This window comes from Lepidochelys kempii, chromosome 2, assembly GCF_965140265.1.
Source record: "Lepidochelys kempii isolate rLepKem1 chromosome 2, rLepKem1.hap2, whole genome shotgun sequence".
NCBI lineage: Eukaryota > Metazoa > Chordata > Testudines > Cheloniidae > Lepidochelys > Lepidochelys kempii.
In genome coordinates, this window is record NC_133257.1 from 53,260,726 (window position 1) to 53,283,688 (window position 22,963).

The 22,963-nt window shown below is 44.0% G+C and overlaps 1 protein-coding gene across 1 annotated transcript; it reads left to right on the top strand.

The window, feature by feature from the left end:
* The first annotated feature begins 9,807 nt into the window (after window positions 1-9,807).
* On the top strand, window positions 9,808-13,735 carry HEY1 (hes related family bHLH transcription factor with YRPW motif 1). Its single transcript, XM_073330754.1, has 5 exons — window positions 9,808-10,176; window positions 10,469-10,544; window positions 10,650-10,733; window positions 10,924-11,005; window positions 11,893-13,735. The coding sequence occupies exons 1-5, from the start codon at window positions 10,085-10,087 to the stop codon at window positions 12,474-12,476; spliced, it is 918 nt and encodes a 305-aa protein (XP_073186855.1). The 5' UTR covers window positions 9,808-10,084; the 3' UTR covers window positions 12,477-13,735.
* Window positions 13,736-22,963: the final 9,228 nt, after the last annotated feature.

Consider the following 22,963-nt stretch of genomic DNA (forward strand, 5'->3'; position numbering starts at 1 on the left):
GTCTCTAAGGTGCCACAAGTCCTCCCTTTCTTTTTGTGGCTACAGACTAACATGGGTGCTACTCTGAAACCCTATTATTCTGGAATGAATTCACTTTTATTTCAGACCACAGTGTCCACATGAGGAGTTATTCCGGAATAACGATGCTGGTCGATTTCCTCATATAGACAAGCCCTAACTTCACTGAAGTCAAAGTTACACCGGTTTAAAAATGGTATAAGAAAGGTTGGGATCAGTCCTTTTGACTGGCCACATGCTTTAATTCTCAACATACATAATTTTCAGTGTGCTGACTTCATTTTTGTGGTACCTTTAAAATAAAACTGCTTTTACACCCATAAATTTGGACAAAAGAATTTTGTGCTGACAATCTCAACACAGCTGTTTCTATATCCTTAGATTAGATTAGTCTAACAAAAAGTTCCTTAAACATACAGCAGTCAGCAGGGATGAAGTTCTGGCCCAGTTTTGGCAAAATCTGGCTGACATTTTGATTGCATTGTTTGTGTTTATTGTAGTGTTGTCCCATCTTAAAGATATAAGGGAAGGGCAAGAGATATTTGTTGGTCATAGGATCTGATTTTTGATGTTCTCTCTGCAGAAGATGGCTTAGTGGTCTAGGTCCTGACTTTCAAATGTTCAGACTCTGTGGAATCATTCATTCAAAGAGTCAAACCCAGCCGTTTATTTTTCAAAAGTAGACAGAGTTACTTTGCCAGTTCTCTAAGATAAAATCTTAACCAAGGTCCTGGCTGCTGTGTAAATTCCCCTGGCAAGCGAAGGGATTAGCTCTGGTTTCATGGGCTGAAATTTCCCTCAGTACCCCATGTGCAGTGTGCTGTACAGTGGTGGTTTTTCTGGCTACTGCCATCCATCTCAGACGTGGCTGTACTTCAGTGGGACTGAATGTATGTAGTTAATTAAGTGTTTAAAGTTCTTTCAGCATGAAAGATGATGCTACATAAATGTGAGTTATCTTAAGGATAAACCTAAATACAAGTTACCCCACATGTGCATGCATCTTACACCTGATCTGCAAAATAGTTCTTCCTGTACAGGGCCTCTCTGTGCAACAGTGATCAGAGATTAGTATCTTCAAAACGGTAATAAAATATTACTATGATTTGCTTTGTCCCAAACTTTGTTTTCCAACAGCTAGAGTGTATGCTCAAGTTTCACTTTTATTCTTACCAAATGAATTTTTGTTGTAGGGAAGTTGCTCATAAACCCACATATACTATTTCTGTTTATACGTTTGAACAGAGATTGCCAAAAAGGCAGGTTTTCCCTATTAAATATCAGAAATTTAAACAGTGGTTTGAATTAATGGCAGTAGGTGTGGGAGCTGCTTTCCATCCTAACCACTTAGTCAGAAATGACTAATACTTATTTTTGTCAACGCTGCATCTTAATAGCAAAGAAAACTCAAAAAAGATTTTACACTGTAAACTCTTTGGAGCAGGCTGTCGTCTTACATGCCTGTACACCACCTAACAAATTTTGGACACTACTGTGTTACAAGTAATCATGCGGAAGAGCATCGTGAAGAAGATTAGATAGACCTTTCCTTGGTGAAGGAATCTTAGGGGCCCTAGCTTGAGGTCACAAGAACAAGGAAGTTCCTGGTGAATAGTTCTGCTCTGTTCCACTGTGTCAAAGTATTGCAAGAGTCTGAAAAAGATGTTTCATCTAATAGACTTTTCAGGAAACGGACATCAAAGAAAAACTGCAAAAATCTGGGCGAAATTATATATAGAACACAGATAGACTGCATCATGTTACATAGCAATCTGCACAATCAGCCTTGGACAATAATGCCAAATGAACAAAGGGATTAAAAAAAAATCTCTGAACATGGTGAAGCTGTATCCTGGGCAGATTGTACACATACCTCAGGGCATTGTCTCCTTATATAGTTTGGCAACACTTCATGGAGATGTCTTGCCAATAAAGTATTATTGAACTGAAATCATTATGTGATCTTGTAATATCAAGGTATATTTACATACAAATAAATGATTAAAAAGTGTGTTGGAGTTGCAGCTCAAACACTGAAAAGTTAGGACATTCCAGAATTAAGGTTGCTTATGCAACCTTAGTTCAGATCCCTTGTGCATATATTTGCATTATGATACAATTGTGAGTCACACGATCACATAGTGTTTTTCCACAAAACCTCCACCTCATTCAGTGTGGATGATTGTCCGGGGATGAATCAGGACTGTGTAATAAAAGAGGCTGTTGTCTGTAGGCCCCCTGCCTCATTAGTGGCAGAAGTGGGAATTTGTATGGTGGATATGGCAGGGAATTGCAGGAAGTCATAGAGCTTAGAATGTCATAGAATATTAGGGTTGGAAGGGACCTCAGAAGATCATCTATGAAAGGATGGTCTGGTGGGTGAAGGTGCGAGTATGTGTAATTATGTAGCACAAACACCATGCTTTACTGTGCAGGTGCTGTAATAGTTTAGGACAGAGTTTTTATGAAAGCAGTTATTGTACATCTGTACCAGGTTGCATCTCTTCCTCCCATTTAAAAATAGCCATATAAACAAAGCTATTTCTTATTGTGATGTGTTCACATTCACAGTAAGTATATCTCTGAAAACTTATGTAACATGTTGAAATTAAAGTTAAAAAAAATGCAGAAAAATCTCAGTCATGTCTTCCCTTTAAAAACAGTTGAGACATTCATGGCTAATCTGTAAACCCCTTCATTAATCACACTGGTGAACAATTACACAAGTATTGAAATGAAATGGGACAATCTATTTGAGTAAGAATCTCATCTGTTTTAAGAACGTACAGATCTCATTCCCACTGTATCTGAAAACCTTAAATCTTTAACATATTTATCCTCAACACCCCCAGGAAGGAGCAAAGTAGTCATCCTAGTTTTACAGATGCATTGCACTGATACAGTCCTGTTTGAAACAGGATTATGTTAACAGGCACTAGGCACTTTTAGTTCTTACCAGCAGGCTCTACCCAGGGAGGTTAGAGAGCTACACAAATCACAGCCCTGTAGGCTGGACTCTGTAGTGCCATGTAGATAAGCCCTACATGAAGTTTGTCACAGAGCAGGGAATTTCACCTTGGTCTTCCAGCTTTAAGGCTCCTGGCCTAAATCACAGAATCAGCTTTCCTCTGCAGCCTAGTTGCTCACCAATATGACTTCACAGTCTAGCCCAGATATGTTTTTGCAAATGAGTTGAAGCATAGTATAGGACAAATCCAAAGACTATATACATTTTTTGAAATCCTCTAGGAAAAAAATAGTCTGGACTGCTGACTTAAGATGCCGATAACACTGTTCTTACTTAACCGTGTTAAACCACCTTACCAAAATAAGATTTAAAATCCATTTAGTAGCAAAGGCTTTATTTCACAGGATTTGTGCTTACAATGAGGACTTTAATGTGAAAGTTTATCCCAATCCTTGGCCAATTTGGAGATAATGTTGAATTTAAAAACATCTTGATGAATCGGACATTACTAATTGCATTTTAATTTAGCACTTATACCTTACTGTAGTATCAATTGTTCCAACCAATACATGGAGAAGGTACATGACAGAACTTGGGGTCCATCAAAATTAGCATATCCAAATTGAAATGCTAGATCCAAACTCTTGAACTTGGGGGAAGTGTTGGGCACTGCTCAAGCTCATCTCTGTTAAAAATGACAAATTCACAGCCCTGCTTAAAGTGCATGCTAAATTCTGCCAACCCCTTTTTGAATGCTTCTATTGATTTTCAACCAGTTACCTTGATCCCAGGAAAGCATTTTTAAATAGCGAGACTTGTACTGAAAACGAACATATTCAAGAATGAAATACGTAAAGAAAAATGCAAGATTCAGAGCAGTAAACTCTGGAAACGCTGGCGCTGTGGTTCAGTAAGTTCTTGGTGGGAGGGATAAGGTTTTCAACTCGCTCCAGCATGAGTGCCAGAGCTACTAGTTGAATTGGGAAAAGTAACCATAGTAACAGTGAATTTCCGGGACTCAGTATGACAGGTTGACGGGGATTACTCTTCAAAGCAGTTGCTCCCTTGGGAGAGAAGACTTAAAGGGAGGGGTTTGGAGTTAATTTAGTACACACTAGAACAAGGGTCAGCCGTGGCAGGTCTCTGCTGAAGGGAAACCTACAGCAGCAATAAACAACTCCCTTTCAGTGTTATTTTGACTAGTATCAAAATAGCCTAAGGAAGCATAAAACAGAGAAGAATGGTGGAAAAGTACCCAAAAAAAATCACACAGACTCACTCAGAATGATAATTATGAGGAAGAATTCTTAGACATGTCAGGCCAGATCCTTGGGCTTGCCATGGCAGCTTTGCGACCGCTCCTGTTTTACTGCCTCTAGTGTAATGGGTGATCCAGGGAGAAAGGGGGTGTGGCTGGACCCCCTCTGTGCTCCAGTAGTCCCTGGCTCTTGGAACTGCCCCTTGGGGACAAGGGCAAATATTAGACCAAACCTGAGAACCAGTCTGATGGCAACATCAGAGGGGCATAAAAGTGATTTTTGAAAGTTATTTCGCTCCTTGATTCTCCTGATCCTGCGCTCAGCTGCAGTGGATGATCCTTCTAGACCAACACATCTTTTAACATTTCTTATCTTACGATAGCAGCTGATAGTCACCTGCAATTACTCACACACAGGCCTACCTACGCACTGACGGTCTACTTCTGTACATCATTTTTGGGAAATCAGTAACTGGGAAAATTCTGAAGTCTCTCTGGAAGTTGTCTGGCTTCCTTAGTCAATGAGAGGAAGTAGGCATGAAGAGTAAGACTGTATGTTGAAAATCCTTCTGGAAATCTCTGCAAGTAAAATAGATTACTTAACATGAATTTATTTCTAACACTCCTTTAAAAAGTGCAAAGGAGATGTCTTTGTTATGAAATAATCACCTGCAAATCAGTCTGAAACTCCTCATTCCCTAGCACAAGTCAGATGTGTAACCCGGAGCCAAAACAGAGTATATTTATATGTGCCTTATATTGCATTTGCATTTTTAAAGCTTAAATGGCCAAACACATTTCTATCTTTGTTTAAAGCCCAATCTGCTTCTAAGCTCGTAAAAGCAAAATGCACGGACAGAGAATGTTTATGATTTATAAATGCTTGAAAAATTGATTTAATGGAAAAGCTGACCCAAACTTAACTTTAGCATCACAAAAGAGGCGGATTAATTAAAAAAACATTGCTTGGGAATAGATGCTTCCTATCTTATTCCAAAGGCTGGTTGCAGGCAACTGCAGGATCTTTCTATCTGCTAAACTGCAACTGTTGGCTGTACCATTACTGGCTTTTATCTCTTTGGCTCCAGTTCCTTTCACTCTGCCAGAAGCCCCTTCCAAAAACGTTATTGTTGCATTTAACAATAATATGGGCAACTCAATGAAATGTACATTGTGAAGTTGTGTGCATAGCTTAAGTTAAAACAAATGGGATGCTTAAAGGAAACAGGCTAGTGGATAGAGCAGAGGAGCAGCCTTGGGGAAAGCTAGGTTTCCTGGTGCTGCCTTACTGTGGGATGGTAGGCACCCCCCCTTAATTTTTTTTGTGACTAAGTTCCCCATCTGTGAACTCAAAACTATCCACCTAGTAAAGGACCCTTATTTGAAAGGCCTTGTGTAAATTAAGTATTTTTTGTATTACCGTAGCATTTAGGAGCCCCACTCATGGACCAAGATCCCATTGTGATTGGTCCATCAATAGTTATTAGCCAGGAGGAGTAGAGATGGTGTCCCTAGCCTCTGCTTGCCAGAAGCTGGGAATCCGCGACAGGGGATGGACCCCTTGATAATTACCTGTTCCATTCTTTCCCTCTGGGGCACGTGGCATTGGCCAGAGTCGGAAGACAGGATACTGGGTTAGATGGACCTTTGGTCTGACTCAGTATGGCTGTTCTTATGTGCTGTACAAACAGAACACAAAGTTGATCTCTGTCCCCAGGAGCTTACTGTCTAAGACAAGAGAGAAAAGATGGCTCCGGATGACAGGAGAACACAAGGAACCAGAGAGCCTCATAGGCTGTGGGCTTGGCACAACAGCAGCCAGTTGTCAAGGCTTTTGTTTGTAGAAATCAGGGCAAGGGCAGTTTTGAGGAGGAATTGGAGGGAGGCTAATGAGGTGCCTCTGCAGATTTTTGGCGTCAGGCGCCCAACCAGTGTTTTCCCCAGGAATTGATATGGGGGGTGTGTGTTCAAATTTCTGGGGGAGGGGGAGTTCAGGGCTGATGAGGGGCGAGACCGTGAGGGTGAAGGTGGGCTTTATGGCACCATGGTAAAAATTGAAAAATGTTTCATGACAATTTTATTAGATTTTAAAATCATCACATAAATTAAAGTTGGCTACTCAAGCCTTCTATGAAGCACTACATCTACAATCCTTCTTGGTTTCCTGTTATAATTTTGCACAACTCTATTAGTGAACTTCTTGAATGCAATGCATCCATCTGTGGTGGCTTCTCGTGTGTCCGGTACTTCCATTCCTTCAACTGATATGCTCATTAGTTCATTCACATGATCAGGCAGAAGGCAACTTCTTTCAAAACACAAAAGAAACATAGCATAAAGATCAAGTCGAGCCACTAGTGATGATAAAAAAAGAAGTTGAAGTCAAATCTTGATTCATTCGTCATATGATATTCCACTCTGTGTTCAAATTCTCTATTCTGCCCTGAGCACATGGCAGCCCCATTGCTGGTAGTGCCTCACTCCACCCAACTGTCAGTGTTTTATAAGACAGGGATCTGTAAAAGCTACGTAGAGGTTGAGTAGAATCTAGAAGTCGCTGTTGTAGATTTTTAAGAATCAAGTCTGTGTACTTTTTCAGTTGTCTTAAACACTTCTTGTCCTCTTCACTTAAGGATTCAATATAAATGCCTTAATTAGTCAACTTCTGGACTGAAGTCTTTGCTTCTTCCAGTACTTTTTCAATGGATAGCTCTCTGATGGATCCAAACGTAGCTTCTATTGCTGGACAAAGATCTACTACTGTTGTAGCAGATGCCTGGATGGCATTGTTTAATGATCCAAGTGGTTTCAACAGTAGACTTACAAGAGAAAGAATGGTTTTAGAGTAGCAGCCGTGTTAGTCTGTATTTGCAAAAAGAAAAGGAGTACTAGTGGCAATAGTCTTCTCTGAACGTAGTAGCAAAAGTAATCCACCAGCCTCACTACTTAGATCCATCCCATCTTGGCAGATACTTTCCAAAGCCAGTAAGAATGGCTAGAGTAATTTTATGACAACAGCCAAGGATCACTCATGAGAAAGCCAGAGGGTTTTCCCAGATTGGACTAATTTGAACTTCAGTCCTAGTGTATCTTCTATATTTTCCAAGATATTCAGTTTTTTTGGGATTCTTGCTGAAAAAAAGAATATAATGAAGACATTAAATTTATAGCTTTTTAAATGTCTTTTGAAGAGTCTGGAGCTCGTACTAGCGCTAGTTGTGTAGTAGATGGCCTCTGCAGTGTGTGTAGGAGAGATTAGGGTTACACTTTTCTCTGAGCAAAGCTTGTGCTCCACCATGTCTTCCAGAGAAGTCTGCAGCTCCATCAAATGCACAAGCAGCCATCTGTCTGGGGTCCAACTGACAAGCATTTAACTCTTCTAAGATGTGGGTTGTCACAGATGCAGCCAATCTGTCTTCTATAACTTGAACATCTAGAAATGCATGTACTGGCCTACCACTGACATCACGATAACGTGCACAAGGACTTAATGCTTGATGACCATTTGCACTGGTGCATTCATCAGCCATGTATGCAAATTTTTTGAATGTGGTGAGAGTTCTTCACTTTTCAACTGTTGAGTCTTTCACTGTTGCACCACATGCGTCTAGCCAGTCAGCTGAGTTTCTTGCAGAAAGATAGTGAGCATTTGCTGGTCTTGTTTGGAACTAGTGTTCAACTTCAGGATGAACAAGTGACAATGCACTTAACATTGGCCTCCAGTTTGTAGTGTGTGGTGTCTCTTGCTTAAACAGAAAGTATGATGCCACAGCCATGTTTGTTCACATGAACTGTGTTGTGTCTCCAGCATTCTTAACAGCCTCATTAACTCACTGGTTTTGTCCTTGGTCAGTGGAGACTCAGAGTTCAGAGGTGCTTTTACATGAGTACACCTCCCAGGTGTGGGGCAAGAAGGCACCTTGCTCGTTCCTCCAGCTGCTCACTGTTCGCTCTGGCCACTGTTGTTCATTGTGCCACCATTCACTCCATTGCTCTGTTGCCAATGGCACTGCACCATCACCTGCTGCTGCCACCTGCCACTAGGACCTTTGCGAGTCAGACTCTTGAGGTTCCACCCAGCTCTCAGTGATTTCAACTGAGCTCTCAGTGGGGGAACCTCACTGCTAGTGCAGACTGGGCCATCTCTTCCACAGAAACACTGTCCCACAGCAGGTCTAAGCACTTAGACCTGATTATCAGGGATTTCAGCTGTAGTGGTCACTTAACACAACAAAAGACTATCTATGGAGTCTAATCAGCTCCATCTTTAAACAGTGGAAAGGGGCAGGTCAAATCGTACTTGTGGCTCAGGCAGCCCATCAAGCAAAACACCTGCCCCCACCCTCTCTTGATGCCCTAAACCAACACAGGCTAAGTACAGTTCTACTGCCCTTTACTCGTACAATAAGAACAACACCCCCTCCCCCCACCAGTGATTTGTAACCCAACCCCAGCCAAAATCTATCACTTGGGCAACACAGCTCTGTTTGCTGGATACCTGGGTAGATTAGGTGTGAACGTAAACACAATCTGGTCCTGAAGCCTTTCCCACCAGCCCAAGCTTTGAGGGAGAGCTCATTTAGACTTTGTTTCCAAACCATAATTTGAAATTATTAGGTTGGCCAACATCACCGAAATGAATGCTCTGACATGGTCATAAAAAAACAACAGCTGTATAAGGAAGCTAGTGTATGTTCGTACTTTTCAAATCTGTTATACTTTTCCAGATACCCTGTATATGCTTTTAAAAAGTGTGTATTAACGTTTCAAGTTCAATTCAAATTTCCAAATAATCACTGAATTGGCAACACTGCATGTAACTAGTTCACAAACCTGGGGGTAGGGGGGTTAGGGAAATTCGCGGGGGCATGTAGGGAAACCCCTGCGCCCAGCAGGAGGGCCAGGGTGGGAAAGGCACGGAGGCGCTCGGTTGCCAGGGCGCCGCAGCCAGCAATGGAGGCTGGGCTGACGGCCGGGGCGACGGGTCACGGCAGTAGCGAGCCAGCGCCCCCCGCTGTGAAGGGCCCGGGACGCGAAGGGAGCCTTGGCCCACGGGATGACACGATCTCACGGAGCGGCTCCGCTCCCAGGGCTGGGCCCGGCCGGCCGGCCGCGGGGGCGGCCCAGAGCCCGGCCGGAGATAAGGGAACCGAGACGCCGGCGGGGGCTGGCAGGGCGGACCGGGCAGCCGGGCTCCCCGCGCGGAGGGCGGCCCAGCCCATAGCCCGAGCGCAGCCGCCGCAGGCCCTGTCTGCCCCCCGGCCGGGGGAGGCTCACACGCGGCGGCCGCCGCTGCCGCACGCACCGCCCAGCGCCGCAGCCGGCCGCGATTGGCCGCCAGCCGGGCACCGAGCAACTTTCCCACGGCCGCGAGGCCACGCGCGCGCGGCTCCGCCAGCGCCTGACTGGCCTCCGGCCCAGCCAATCGCGCACCGACGGGGGCGGGCTCCGAACGCGGCCATGTGTCGCTCCAAGCAGCTCCACCCCCAAGCTGCTCCGGAGCAAGGGAAGGGGGCGAGTCACTGACCAGCCTCCCCGCCAGCGGCTATTGGCTGCAACCGGCGGCGCGTCCGCCAATCAGGAGAGCGGGGCCAGCGAGTGGCTACAATGTGATGTCTGTGGCCGGCGGCGCCTGGCCTCCCCCCTCCCGCGGGTAAGAGGCGAGGCGTGGGAACGGGATGGGGGAGACGGAGCTGGCGGAGCCAGAGGTCGAGCGGCAGCGGGGCGCGCACTGAGCCAGCCAGCCCGCCAGCCAGCCAGCCCGGGCCCGATCCCTGCCTCCCTCCCGCCCGCCCGCCCCCCTGCAGCCTCCCCTGCCCGGCGGCGGCGGCAGCAGCAGCATGAAGCGGGCGCACCCCGAGTACAGCTCCTCTGACAGCGAGGAGCTGGACGAGCCCGTCGAGGTGGAGAAGGAGAGCGCGGACGAGAATGGGTGAGGAGGGGAGCGGGGGCGCTGTGCCCCCGGGGGCATGGGGTGCGTGGGCCGGGGGAGGCGCCCGTTCGCGGTGATCCTCGGGGGAGCGGCAGCCGGGGTGTGCTCTGTGCCCGCCGCGGGCAGGCAGGCTCCCTGCCCTGGCGGCTCGCACCTTTGCCTCCCGGAGTCCCCGCGCGGAGCCACCTCCGCCCACGCCTTGTTATTATGGGAGCGGCTGCGTTGATCCTTCCTTACAGCCCCGTTTCTCTCACTCCCGGCATCTGCGCTAACTGTTTGTGATTCATTTCAGAAACTTGAGTTCAGCTCCAGGTTCAATGTCTCCATCCACCACCTCCCAGATCCTGGCCAGGAAAAGGCGCAGAGGGGTGAGTCCCCGTTCACTAACTACTGATACCCTCCCAGGGTCAAGCTGCTTTGCCCCAGCGTGCCTTTTGCATTCAACGCTGAAAACTTGTCTGTTTTACTCATAGATCATCGAGAAACGTCGCCGGGATCGAATCAATAACAGCTTGTCGGAGCTGAGGAGACTGGTGCCAAGTGCTTTTGAAAAGCAGGTAATTCACAATGGGCTCTGACTATAATTAGTGCATAGGTGACTGGGTCACAAGGACTGCAGACTAGAAGTGGTGCTGCATCTTACCCTTTTATAGTTTATTTTGCACTATTTCTGCCAAATTCTTTTAGATCTTCTAAAAATTGACCTATTCTACCCCCTCTCCTCTCTTGCGCTCTCTCTTTTTCAAGGGATCAGCCAAACTGGAAAAAGCTGAAATTCTGCAGATGACTGTGGATCACCTGAAAATGTTGCATACAGCAGGAGGCAAAGGTAATCTTTTATCTGACAACAGATTCAATAGTTCTGAACAAACCGTGATTACAGCAACAAAGTTGAAGTCAGACCAAGCAGCACCCTGAGCCGTAACTGAATGTCCCACAAACTTGTCATCTGCATGCAGTGGGTGGAGAAATCAAATGGAAATATGTGTATACACAACTGGGAAATTCAGTATTTCCTCTTACATGGAACATTGTATAGTCTATTTACTGTTCTATGTTAAGTGCAGATTATGTTGTCGTAGACTATAGATAGACTCTGTTGAGAAAATGATTTGTTATCCAAGTTTCTGTAAGGTTATGGCAGCACTGTGAAGTGAAGTAACTTTCAGCCACTGAAGAGAAACACAAGCTTTTTCTCAACCCCCCCCAGCCTAAAACAAGTGGTCTATCTGGGATCTTTTTGGCTGTTTAATGTTTTAGGTTGAAATGGGTAGTGGAGGAGCTAACACAAATGCGAATGTATAAATTGATATTTGAGGACCGACAGCTAGTCTGTGAAAGTGGCCTGTGATAAGTTACATGTGTGTGACTAATGAATTTCACTGTTCAGTGGCTTTGTGTCCATTGATGTAGCTAGCATTGGAAAATACATCTCTCCTCTTTGTGCGTTCTTTGCTGGTAGTGTGAAGTTTCAGCTTATACGTGCCAGTCTGCGACTGGTCCTGGGACTCGCTGCATCACAACACAGATACTATAAAAGAAAAACTTGTTAGACCATAGAAGAGTTTTTGGAAGCCATTCTGTGGTTGGGGAAAACTGCAACTATATAACCGTCACACTCAAGTGAAATGTACTTGTAGGGAGTGTGGAGGATGCAGAGTAGTCAGTGACTACAAACGGTATTTTAAGACTCCACTCTTTGTTCCTTTTTCTTAGGCTATTTTGATGCCCACGCTCTTGCTATGGACTATCGGAGTTTAGGATTTCGAGAGTGCCTGGCTGAAGTAGTCCGGTACCTTAGTATTATTGAGGGTCTGGATACTTCTGATCCTCTTCGAGTTCGACTGGTGTCTCACCTCAATAATTATGCCTCTCAACGGGAAGCAGCAAGTAGTGCCCACACCGGCATTGGACATATTCCTTGGGGCAGTGCCTTTGGACATCATCCTCACATTTCTCACCCGTTGTTATTGCCTCAGAATGGGCACAGTAATTCCAGTACCACAACGTCTTCCACAGAACCACATCACCAGAGCAGAATTGCTGCTTCACATGCTGAAACTTCTTCACTGAGACTGCCCCCTAATGGCAGCATTGGACCAGTGCTTCCTGTGGTCACCTCTACTTCCAAACTATCTCCTCCTCTGCTGTCCTCCATGGCATCTTTGTCTGCGTTCCCCTTTTCATTTGGTTCGTTCCATTTGCTGTCACCTAATGTACTCAGTCCATCCACACCAGCACAGTCGGCAAACCTTGGCAAGCCCTACAGACCGTGGGGGACTGAGATTGGAGCCTTTTAAGAACTAATAGTTTTAGCGCAGGGTGAGGGAAGCCTAAAAACTCAGCTGAGCTGGTTTTATTGCCAACTTCAATTTTAAGTTCTTAAGTAACTGAGACAAAGGTACAGTTCAAGCTTAACAAAGTTTGTCTAAAAACTGAAGTGCTTGGGTTTTTTACATTTTTGTATTAGCAGATTTTAAAAAAAAATGAATTGCTGAAGTTTGTCCAAAAATAAAATCACACTAGTGGATGTTAACACTTGTGATAGGTTTATGCTGAGTGTTTAACTCCCTTTGTAAACAATTTGTCTCAAATGATTCCATTTTGCCTCAGAACATTGGACCCTTTTTTAACGTTTAGTGTATTTTTGTCTATTATTGTTAGTGACAGCTTATTTTTAGTTTTAATTTTTCAAAACCGCTATTCTCAGCATTAACATAAATTGTGTTTTTGTTAATATTTTGACATTAAGATGTTCTATAAGGAAATATTCTTTTGTAAACTGTATTCTGAGTTTTATATCTCTGAACAAAGCGTTGACAAATCAGATTGACCAGGCTTATCACAGAAAAGGAATTCTGTGTCCCAGAGGCTGGGTGGGTTTGGTGATCTTGTCCTAGTCCTAGTCTTATCCTAGTGGACATTTATCACAACTCAGAACCACTGCATTATTTCTTTTGGCATAAGGAGGGCCAGTTTTTTGCTCAAGAGTAAACTACTACTAGAATAGCAAAGGTGCTACCGATCAAGTGTGAATTGCATTGGTGTTGATTTAGGTGGGGTCATGGGGGAGAGAGACCAACACCTTACACCACTTTACTGGCCAGAGCCAATGCTAAACACCCTTTCAATTGTGTGGGGTCAGAACCTGATCTTGATTACAATGGAGTACCCTAAATTTCTACTTGGGTAACTGATTTCACCCTAGGAGCTTCAAATTTGCACCTAAAATAAATTGTGGCCGTATTTAAATAGCAAAAGGAATGGTACAGTGGAAACCCATTCCGGGCATAAGCTTGTTTTGTAACAAATGTATTCTCTTAACTGATCAGTTTTCTATTGTATTTTACTCTGAGATGCACCCAGAGGTGATTCCTCATATTTTACAAGGGCTCTGCTGCATTCTTGTATATATTCTGGTTGGGTTTCATGAGACTCTCATTTTGAACCGTTTTATTCTGTCAAGAGGTATTCTTTATTGGGCTCCACTGAATTGGGTTTGGTCGCTTTTGTATTTGTGGCTAAATAAAGGAGAAAGAACAAACTATTTTGAATGACATTTTTGTCTGATATGTCAGTGGGGAATCCTGTAGCCACGGGTACCATCTGAGAGGTGGCAGAATTACTACTTGTTCTTTCTGTGACATATACTTAACATCACTGTGCAACTATGTCTTAAATGGTACTGCATACTTTTCTACTACGGTTCAGGTCACAGAGTAGTGCTATGTCTCCGAATAAGGCCATGTTTCAGAATCAAGCTTAAAAAGTGAGTATTAAGATTACTTTTTTGCTTTTCACATGCTTGCCAGTCCAAGGAGGATAAGGTGAAAGACACCAACATCCGTGCTAGAGAGAAGGGTGAAGTTGCACTGCACATGCTGGTAAAGGCCATTTAAATTATTTAAGATTTTTTTTTTTTTAAGTTAGCATTGGGAACCTGTTGATGCTGCCTCACACATGAGTTTTGTTTTGCCCAAACATCTATGTGAGCTCATAAAATAGGTGAGTTCTGCAGATAAAATTCAAGTTCATTTTACATCCTATGTGGTTGTACAGCATTTAGCATGATGGAACTCTGACACTGATTGGTGCCTGTGTGTGTTACTACAATATTAATAATACTGTGCAGCTGGCTCACACATACTGAACTTAATAGTATGATGGCACGTGTGTAAAATACTTCCCTAAAGCAGTACGAACAGAGACATGACCTGGGGCGCCTGGTTTTCTGTAGCACTCTGGAAGTCTGCACCTGTAGAACTTAAGGATTTCTCCTCCAGGTACCTTAATTCTTCTCTGTGCATTTGATTTTATAGAGTAATTCTATCTTCAGATGGCTTATCTTTGTTCCAACTTAACTCTGCCAGAATAGAGCCAGAGTGCCTGGCCCCTTGGGAGCAGAGTATTTTGTTTTAAAAAGGACTCTCTGTCTAATATTGGAGTGGCATTAACTGGAGCCTGATGGATATCTTGGGTCCCTTAGTTGAAAGGAGCATTGCCCTGAGGTTGGGAATAGTTAATATGGGAGGGAAATCAGGTATATAACCTCATTCTGTTCTCCTAGGTTGGAGAAAATTGTTGCCAGTCATGAAGGTAGGAAAAGCAAAACTGAACATTAGTGCTAGAAGTATGTCAACGTGGGGGGAGGGATAGCTCAGCGGTTTGAGCATTGGCCTGCTAAACCCAGGGTTGTGAGCTCAATCCTTGAGGGGGCCATTTGGGGATCTGGGGCAAAAATTGGGGCTTGGTCCTGCTTTGAGCAGAGGGTTGGACTAGATGACCTCCTGAGGTCCCTTCCAACCCTGATATTCTATGATATCACAGTGAAGAAATTATAGAATATAGAGTGTCTATAAACATATTAAATAAAAGGCTATAAAAGTCAGATCCCAGTTTCTCTTTCAGATTTATATTGTCACTCATATAATTATGTTCCTGTTTGTTTGGTACTAAACTAACACATCTCTATCTAAGGGACAGCCAGAGTGCACACATCTGCTCTTTCGTAAAGTTTAAAGGCTTTCTAAACCACAAAGCTGCTAAGCCTCAGTGATTGTTTCCTTCACATCCAAATGTTTTTGCCCATCTTTAAATTGCTGGCTCTCCTGCGGGGGTGAGGGCTGCAGGGTTCAGGGTGTGGGAGGGGGCTCTGGACTGGGGCAGAGGGTTGGTGTGTGGGAGGGCGTCAGAGGTCTGGGCTGCGGGTGCAGGCTCTAGGGTGGGGCTGGGGATGAGGTGTTCAGGGTGCAAGAAGGGGCTTCATGTTGGGGGGGCTCAGAGCTGGGGTAGGGGATTGGCGTGTGGGGTTTGGGAGCGGGCTTACCTCAGGCGGCTCCCCGTCAGCAGCGAAGCAGGGGTGCTAAGGCAGGCTTCCTGTCTGTCCTGGCACTGCAGACTGCGCTGTGCCCCAGAAGCAGCCAGTGGCAGGTCTGGCTCCTAGGCAGAGGTGTGCAAGTGGCTCCGTGTGGCTCTCGCCCACAGGCACCGCCCCCTCCAGCTCCCATTGTTCAGGAACTGGCCAATGGGAGTGTGGATCCCGTGCTCGGGGTGGGGGCAGCACACGGAGCCCCATGGCCCCGCCGCCTAGGAGCCGGACCTGCTGCTGGCTGCTTCTGGGGCACAGCGCGGTGTCAGAACAGGTAGGGACTAGCCTGCCTTAGCTGGGCAGCACCACCAATGGAACTTTTAATGGCCTGCTTGGTGGTGATGACCAGAACCGTTGTGATCCTGTGCCTTACATTCCATGACCCGCTGTTTGAAAACCACTTGCCTAGTGGATGGGACACTATTCCATACATCAGAAGACCTGAGTTCAGTTCCTGACTTTGCCACTAACTTGCTGGGTAGTCTTGGGCAAGTTATTTAAACTTTGTGTCACAGTTACCTCAGATGTAAAATGCAGAGAACAGTGTTTGCCCCCCCCCAGTAAACATTTTTAAGACTTGCAGATGAAAATTGCTCATTATTTGTAAAATTATAGTACAGAGAGAGCAGTGATACTCAGACCTCAGTGGTTCAGGAGCCAAATTAGCAATCAACATTACCCAAAAGAGCCACAGTTGTGTGAATTCATTGTTTCATTTACTATTTGTATAATTTATATAATTCTCAGACCAAAATGACTGACTAAGTATTCTTATTTTATCAACTATGATTGGTTAATAGCATAGTAAAAGCAGCCTGATTGGTTAATAACTTAGATTGCAGCACATGATATTAAAACACTGTGTGATCTAATTATTAGCCATGGGAGACACATTTAAGAGCCACTTGCGGCTCATGATCCTCAGTCTGAGTATCACTGGTATAGAGGTAATTAGGAACATAGGACTGGAAGGGATCTCCTGGGTCATTGACTCCAGTTTCCTGCTATTGCAGGCAATCCCCTTGTAAAATCTCATACATAACCTAACTAGTTTTAAGATGGAGCATGATAAGTTTGTTTGCTCCCCCCCACTACCCCTATCAGAAGGTTGTTCCAGAATCTCAGTACTCTGGTGAATAGAAACTTTTTGACTTCCGGCCAAAATACATTCATGACCAGTTTATACCAATGTACCAGTTTTATAGTTCTATTTTTCCATTGCTGCTTGGTGGATACTCTAATACTAGTCTTACTACAAAAAGTAAGAAAAGGCAGAATAGGTTTTTACACTAAGCAAACCTTGAATTGCATCATACTGATAACCTGATGGCCAATCAAGAGTGTCACTAAATGAGCTTTGTTCATCCCTGATAGCTGGAAGATAATTATAGGGGCATGAGTTTAAATGGAAGGGGAAGAGAAGGGATATTTCTGTATGTCAAATCTGCATCCTGAACACAAGGCCCCAAATTATACCCTAAGTGCTACAACTTTAGCAACCCCCCCCCCTGCCCCAGTCTGCACATGTGTGTGTTATGAATCTAGAGCTTACGGGGGGATATAGGATGATGGAGAGACCTTGAACTATGGGAGAAGCCTGAAAGCAAAGATTTTTTTTTTTCCTTGGAGGAGGAGAAGAACAAATTGAAATGTAGAACACATCTAGAAAGTTTGATCAATACTACATAAAAATGGGTAATTCTAGAATTAGAATTCTGTGTCTGTGCTGGGGAATAGCTGATAGAAGTGACAGACTTAGCTTTCTGTGTGTGTGTGTGTGGGGGGGGAACCTGTTAGTTGAAGCCCAAGACAACTCTGGCAGCATAACTTGGTTTCTTAGGTTCAGGTGGAAAAAAATAAATCCTGGCTATGGCTCTCTTCACCTACAAAATGGCAAGCATGCTTAATGCTGACAGAAGACTTCTTAGAATATTGCATAGCAGTGCGAAGCCAGCCAGGTTTTCCCAAGAACCAGCCAAGTCAGTAAAGATAAGCTGAAATCCTTCTTCCTGTTATATATTGTGTGGCTAGCCACAGGAACCTCTTACCAGAAACTCCGAATTTGGTCTGCACCATGTTCTTTTCACAAGGCTGGAAGGCTGTAGTGAATAATGAGTAGTCATGGGCTTGGGGTGGGAAGGTAACAGAAACATTTTACAAAGCCTTTTTAAAGACCTTAAATGAAAGGACTTCAGGGGTGAATTATGCAGTTTTCCAGGTGACTCAGCGCACTGCTCCACTAATATAAGCATCTGATGTTTAAGCAGTAACCAGTCAACTTGAACTTCTAAGAGTATGGTGCACCTGGGTCTTGATTGGATGCTTCTCTCGGGGAGCTTCTAATTTTTATTTATAACTGGCTCTTTCTTTTGGAGCCAGGAGACGCAGGCACTGACATGCATTTAGAATAATAAAACATGAAACAGTGTTGAATGAGATTCAGAAAGGTGCGTGATGAGAGACAATGGGAATCATTTTCTAAGTTCTTCCTCTGGTTTTTATAGTTCCTCAGTGATAACTTGTTTTCTCCATTCTCCTTTTGATCCTTTTCAAAGTGCTAACCCTATAAGTCATTCTGTTAATTTTTCATACGCTGTTTATAAATGAGTAGCTGATGTGGTGCCAAATTATGGAGGAAATAAGTTGCCTTCCCTACCCATTTGCATGGCTTGCATAAGGACTGCCCAGAGCAGTGGTCCATATGCCTGGGAAGAGTTCAGGGGCTACTACGAAGTTGCTCCTTCCTGGAACAACCTGCTGCAAAGGAGGCAGAGAATAGGCAGAGCCATCTTTCTGCACCTCTTCTTTCCCACCCCAGTGCCAGTCAGCAGAGCCATACATTTTGCTCTTCCCTTCCTGACCACAGATGAGGAGCTCCAGGAAGCCTTGAGCCTCTCAGATCTAATGTTTAACATCTAAGGTTGTCTAATGCAGACAACAGTAGTGGGATAAACACCTTTCCTATGAGCATTTAAATCTCTGTATTGTGCTGCTGCTCTCACAGACAGAACCTACAGGAGAGGCAATGAAAAAAACAGAACAATGTTTTAATTGGAAAAGAATTCCAGAAAGAGCAAGAAGACTAAAACACAGGGCCCTCGGGAAGTTGAAGTAAGGGAACAAATGAAAAATGAATTAATAGTTGCATTGGCTGTAGTAAAGACACTTAAAAATTGTCAACAGGCAATAAGACATGGAGGCGTTTACGATATGTGAAGGATCCAAACGGAGGGAGAAAGGCAATAGTTCTCAATCTGAGCTTTGCTCAGTAAGCCAGAGTCAGGTGAGCCACAGGCTAAGATCCAACTATATAATTAAAGCAACAGAAAGGAGCTGGAATGGATTTCTGTGAATACGTTTTCACTTGATTTGATGGGCTGTCTGGCTGACGAACGACAGAGAAATGATGAGGTTCATATTTGCTGAATATGGCTGAAAAATACATGACAGCATGACTTATTGATCATATTTCCTGTCAAATAATTGCAAGGGGTTTACAAAATCTAACTGGTAGGAGCATGAGAAGATGCTTGTAGACTAATATACTTGGGAATTTCATATGGCATAAAAGCTGGTATGCTCAGAATGCTCTACCACAGTTCCACTGAACAACCAGCATTCTTCAACAGTTGCCCCCTCCCCAAGGTATGGGGTTACTAAAGTATTTCCCTGAATGTTGGTGCGGTGCTATTGTGCAAAAATCTATTTAAGTGCCTTCTGCTGTACTTTCCCTGTTTCTACCCCATCAGAAATTGACTCTGTATTCCCAGGTTTGGCTAGGACCAAACTTTTACAGCCAGTTCATGCCTATTTTAATACATGATGGGAAGAACTCATGCCTGTGCGGAGATCTAGCATGTGGCCTAAGCAACATTTACACCCTGGCTTGTTCTCAAAATGTGTCTTTCTGATTTTGTTGAATGTTAGGCCCACTTAGGAGCTAAGTCCAGTCAATGAAGACATTCAGGTTAGGTGCTTTTCAGTCATGACAGTGATCAGTTGATAGCAGAGAACTGATCTACTCTTCGTTAAGGTAGTAGGGTATTGAGGAAACTGATTGTTTGTGGGATTAAATTTCAATATTTGAAGATAAAGTAAAAGTAGGTGTGACTTATTGTTAGGAAATGGTTGTGTATAAGCACTTGGCCTTGGAGAGTACACGATGTGACTCTCTGTATAATATAAACAAAGAATGAGGGGAATCCTAAATGTAGTAAGAACTGTTCTGTAGCATGTTAAACAGTGAGCAGAGCTATTTTTTACTTTGTAAGGAAAACATCAATTAGATTGAACAATGTTTGCTATATAATGTAGATGCCTAGTTGTCTGTAGATCGCCCCTTTGAATTTTCTTTGGGATTCATTGCGCCTTGGGTTAGTAGGAAACTATCAACAACAAGAGGAAATCCTGTACTAGTTCTGAATAGTCCTTATTCTAAAGGTACTTCCCTTCTTGTGGGAATTGTATATAATCAGATCAACACTCCATAAAACAGATGAATTATTTTAGAAGGGAGACGGCCAGCTTTTTATTTTAAAAAAGAGTCTGATGTTATTGTACATAAGAAATAGTCAATTGTTAGGCTGGATGACATTCTTCCATAAGCTGCCTGTTCTATACAAAGGTGGGGCAAAGTTTAAGGCATTGGTTACAGGAAGTTTTTTCTCCCTTAGAGACTTTCATGTTTTCTAGAGCACACAATGACAACTCAATGCTAAAATTACATTTTTTGGTAGTGCACCCTCTGGAATAAATGATTAAACTTTACCCAGCTACAATCCGGATTTTATGGGGACATGAATGGTACATGTAACTGAAACCCAACAACTAACATCTATGGAGGGTGGGTAACAAATCAGCCTGCTGCAGAGAACAGCCACAGCTACCATCTAGAACGTGCACACAAAGACTAGAACCCTTGGGCTCAAATCCTCAGTTTGTGTAAACTGTCATAGCTCAGTTGAAGTCCACGGCACTGTGACAATATATACCAGCTGAAGATCTGATCCTTGTTCTTCAGGTCCAGCTACACAGGGTTTTTGCCAGCAGCTAAACCCTAACTGGTTAAGCTAGTGCTAGTAGCAGGCCCATAGCCCCCTGTGCTCCAGCCACTAGAGGGAGCTACAATTTACTCCTACCCACAGAGCCAGAATACAGTGTTGTGAGATTCTAGAATGAAATAGCTATTAAAGGAAGCTCACTGTGAAATGAGGTTTCCTAGGTACCTTTAACAATCTTTTTCACTTTCATTTGTCAGATTTCTATCTTCCCATTTGGCAGTTGGCCAGGCTGCCTGCTTACTGGTGTTGCCCACAAAGTATAGCCTGGCTAGTATCTTGCACAATCCAGAAAGGGCCCCGTCTTTGTGATTCTGCCAGTTCCAAACCTGAGTCTCACTTATTCGCTATGCAGCAGTCAAATGACATGCTTGCTGCAGTGGTAGAGCTAGTGGGCAACCAGAAGGACCTAATACTAGGGAATTCCTAGACTGTGTTGGTCTTTACTCTGTCGCCAGAGATAAAGCTGGCATACTGAGATGGAGTGTTGGGCCAAATTTCCACTTCAAAAAGTAAAGAACAGGGATTTTTCTAATGTCTTTCTGTTGTGCCACTGACTCAGTCTCATTTCATGCATCCATCAAGCAATAAGTCGACTGTGATGAGACACTTATTTAGCCTTCACTGGTAAAACTTTTATTTTTAAGTTCATGTGCTATGTAAGGCAGTCGTTTTCTTTCAGTGCCCTGCACAACAGACATGCCCAGGCTGCACTGAATAGCTACGGAGAGATCCATGATTCAAACTTTGTTCGATGATTTCCTTTAATAGTGGAGTCACCAGGTGGTGAAGCTACTCTACTGCATTAGGTTAACTCTTCTTAGGGTGACCAGACAGCAAATGTGAAAAATCGGAATTGAGGTTGGGTTAATAGGAGACTATATAAGAAAAAGATCCAAAAATCAGGACTGTCCCTATAAAATTGGGACATCTGGTCACCCTAACTCTTATCTTCTAAAACTTCGGTCCATGGAGAGATTTTTATTTGATTGTATTTGACACACCCACATGAACAAAACATAGTTCCATGCACTTTAAAAGCTATATGCTTGACTGGAAAAGGCTAGTGAAGAGCTTGCCAGGGGCTAGTGTCACATACTGCCCCATAGATTTCAATTCTCCTCTTTGTTTCTCATTCTCCTGGCCTGCCCTAGAAGAGCTATAGAGAGAATGTGCTTGGTAGTGTACCTCTGGAGAGGGGGTGATAATAGTGGTAGATAACCTAATCACAAAAGTACATTCAGACAACATTAGGAAGGTTGCAAAGTCAAGCACTGAAAAGTTAGAAGATGCTGGAGTTGCAGGTACAATTTCAGTTTGGCCCCGCTGTGCATAAATACATTATGTGCACATTCAGTGCACAGGGTGGCCAGTGCTCTCAGAATGCGCAGTTATGCAATATTTGGTTTATCCTCATTGCTCCATGTGGGTCCCTGGGTGTTTTTTACTGCACGCTTTTTCAAATCCTATTCTGAATACAGAATTATTCATTGCCTCATGATCTTTCCTCTGGTGCTCCTCACGACAGTATCTGATGCTTCACACACATGAATTAATGTCTTCACGATAGTCCTGTGAGGTGTGGTGGTGGTACTTCCATTGTACCGATGGGGAACTGAGGCACAGATTAAGATCAAAAGTATCCACTAATTTTAGGTGCTCAATTTGAGACATCTAGGACCTGCTTTTTCAGAGTATTTCAGAGTACTTAGCCTTATACAACACTCATGTTCAAAGTTAGCTTTCATTGCACTCCTCTACAGTGGTGAGTGCTCAGCTCTTTTGCAAATCAGACACCGGGATCTCAGGTCAAACACACAGCTCCTTTACAGAGCAGGTAGTCTGGCCTGGAGCATGCTGGTGCATGCCTTCCTCTGCTGCTCCCAAGGGCTCTCATACGACCAGCAGCTCTTTTACCTCCACCCAAGAGGTCTCCAAGAGGGGAAGACAGATGTTGGGGAGGGAGTGCTCTTTGACTGTGGGGCCTACTTCTTATCCCTTGTGAAGTCATGCCCCCAAGCAAATGTCCTCTGAGCAGTGTCCACTGTCTGGCTCCTTAGATGCCTTTGAAGAGCAATGAGCACTGTCGGGGGTTCTCTGCTCAGTGGCCCCTTCTGATTCCCTGATTTTTGTCCTATGACCTTAACTCCGATCCCTATTTTTCATTTGTGAAAATGAAATCTCAGTATTCAGACGTGGCCTGGGTTCACTGACCCCGCCCTTCCCCTGGCTAAGGGGGCGGGCTTAGGCCTGCCGTGTTTCTGGAACGGCAATAGGTACACAACCCTGACTCATCCCTAGAGCAGGTCCATCATGTGCACTGAATAAGGCTTGGACCTTGTAGTTAAAAATTGTATTATCA

Coding starts and splice junctions, on each gene's coding strand:
- HEY1 (XM_073330754.1), top strand. CDS start 10,085: ATGAAGCGGGCGCACCCCGAGTACAGCTCCTCTGACAGCGAGGAGCTG. Junction 10,177..10,468: donor GAGAGCGCGGACGAGAATGG/GTGAGGAGGGGA, acceptor GATTCATTTCAG/AAACTTGAGTTCAGCTCCAG. Junction 10,545..10,649: donor CCAGGAAAAGGCGCAGAGGG/GTGAGTCCCCGT, acceptor TTTTACTCATAG/ATCATCGAGAAACGTCGCCG.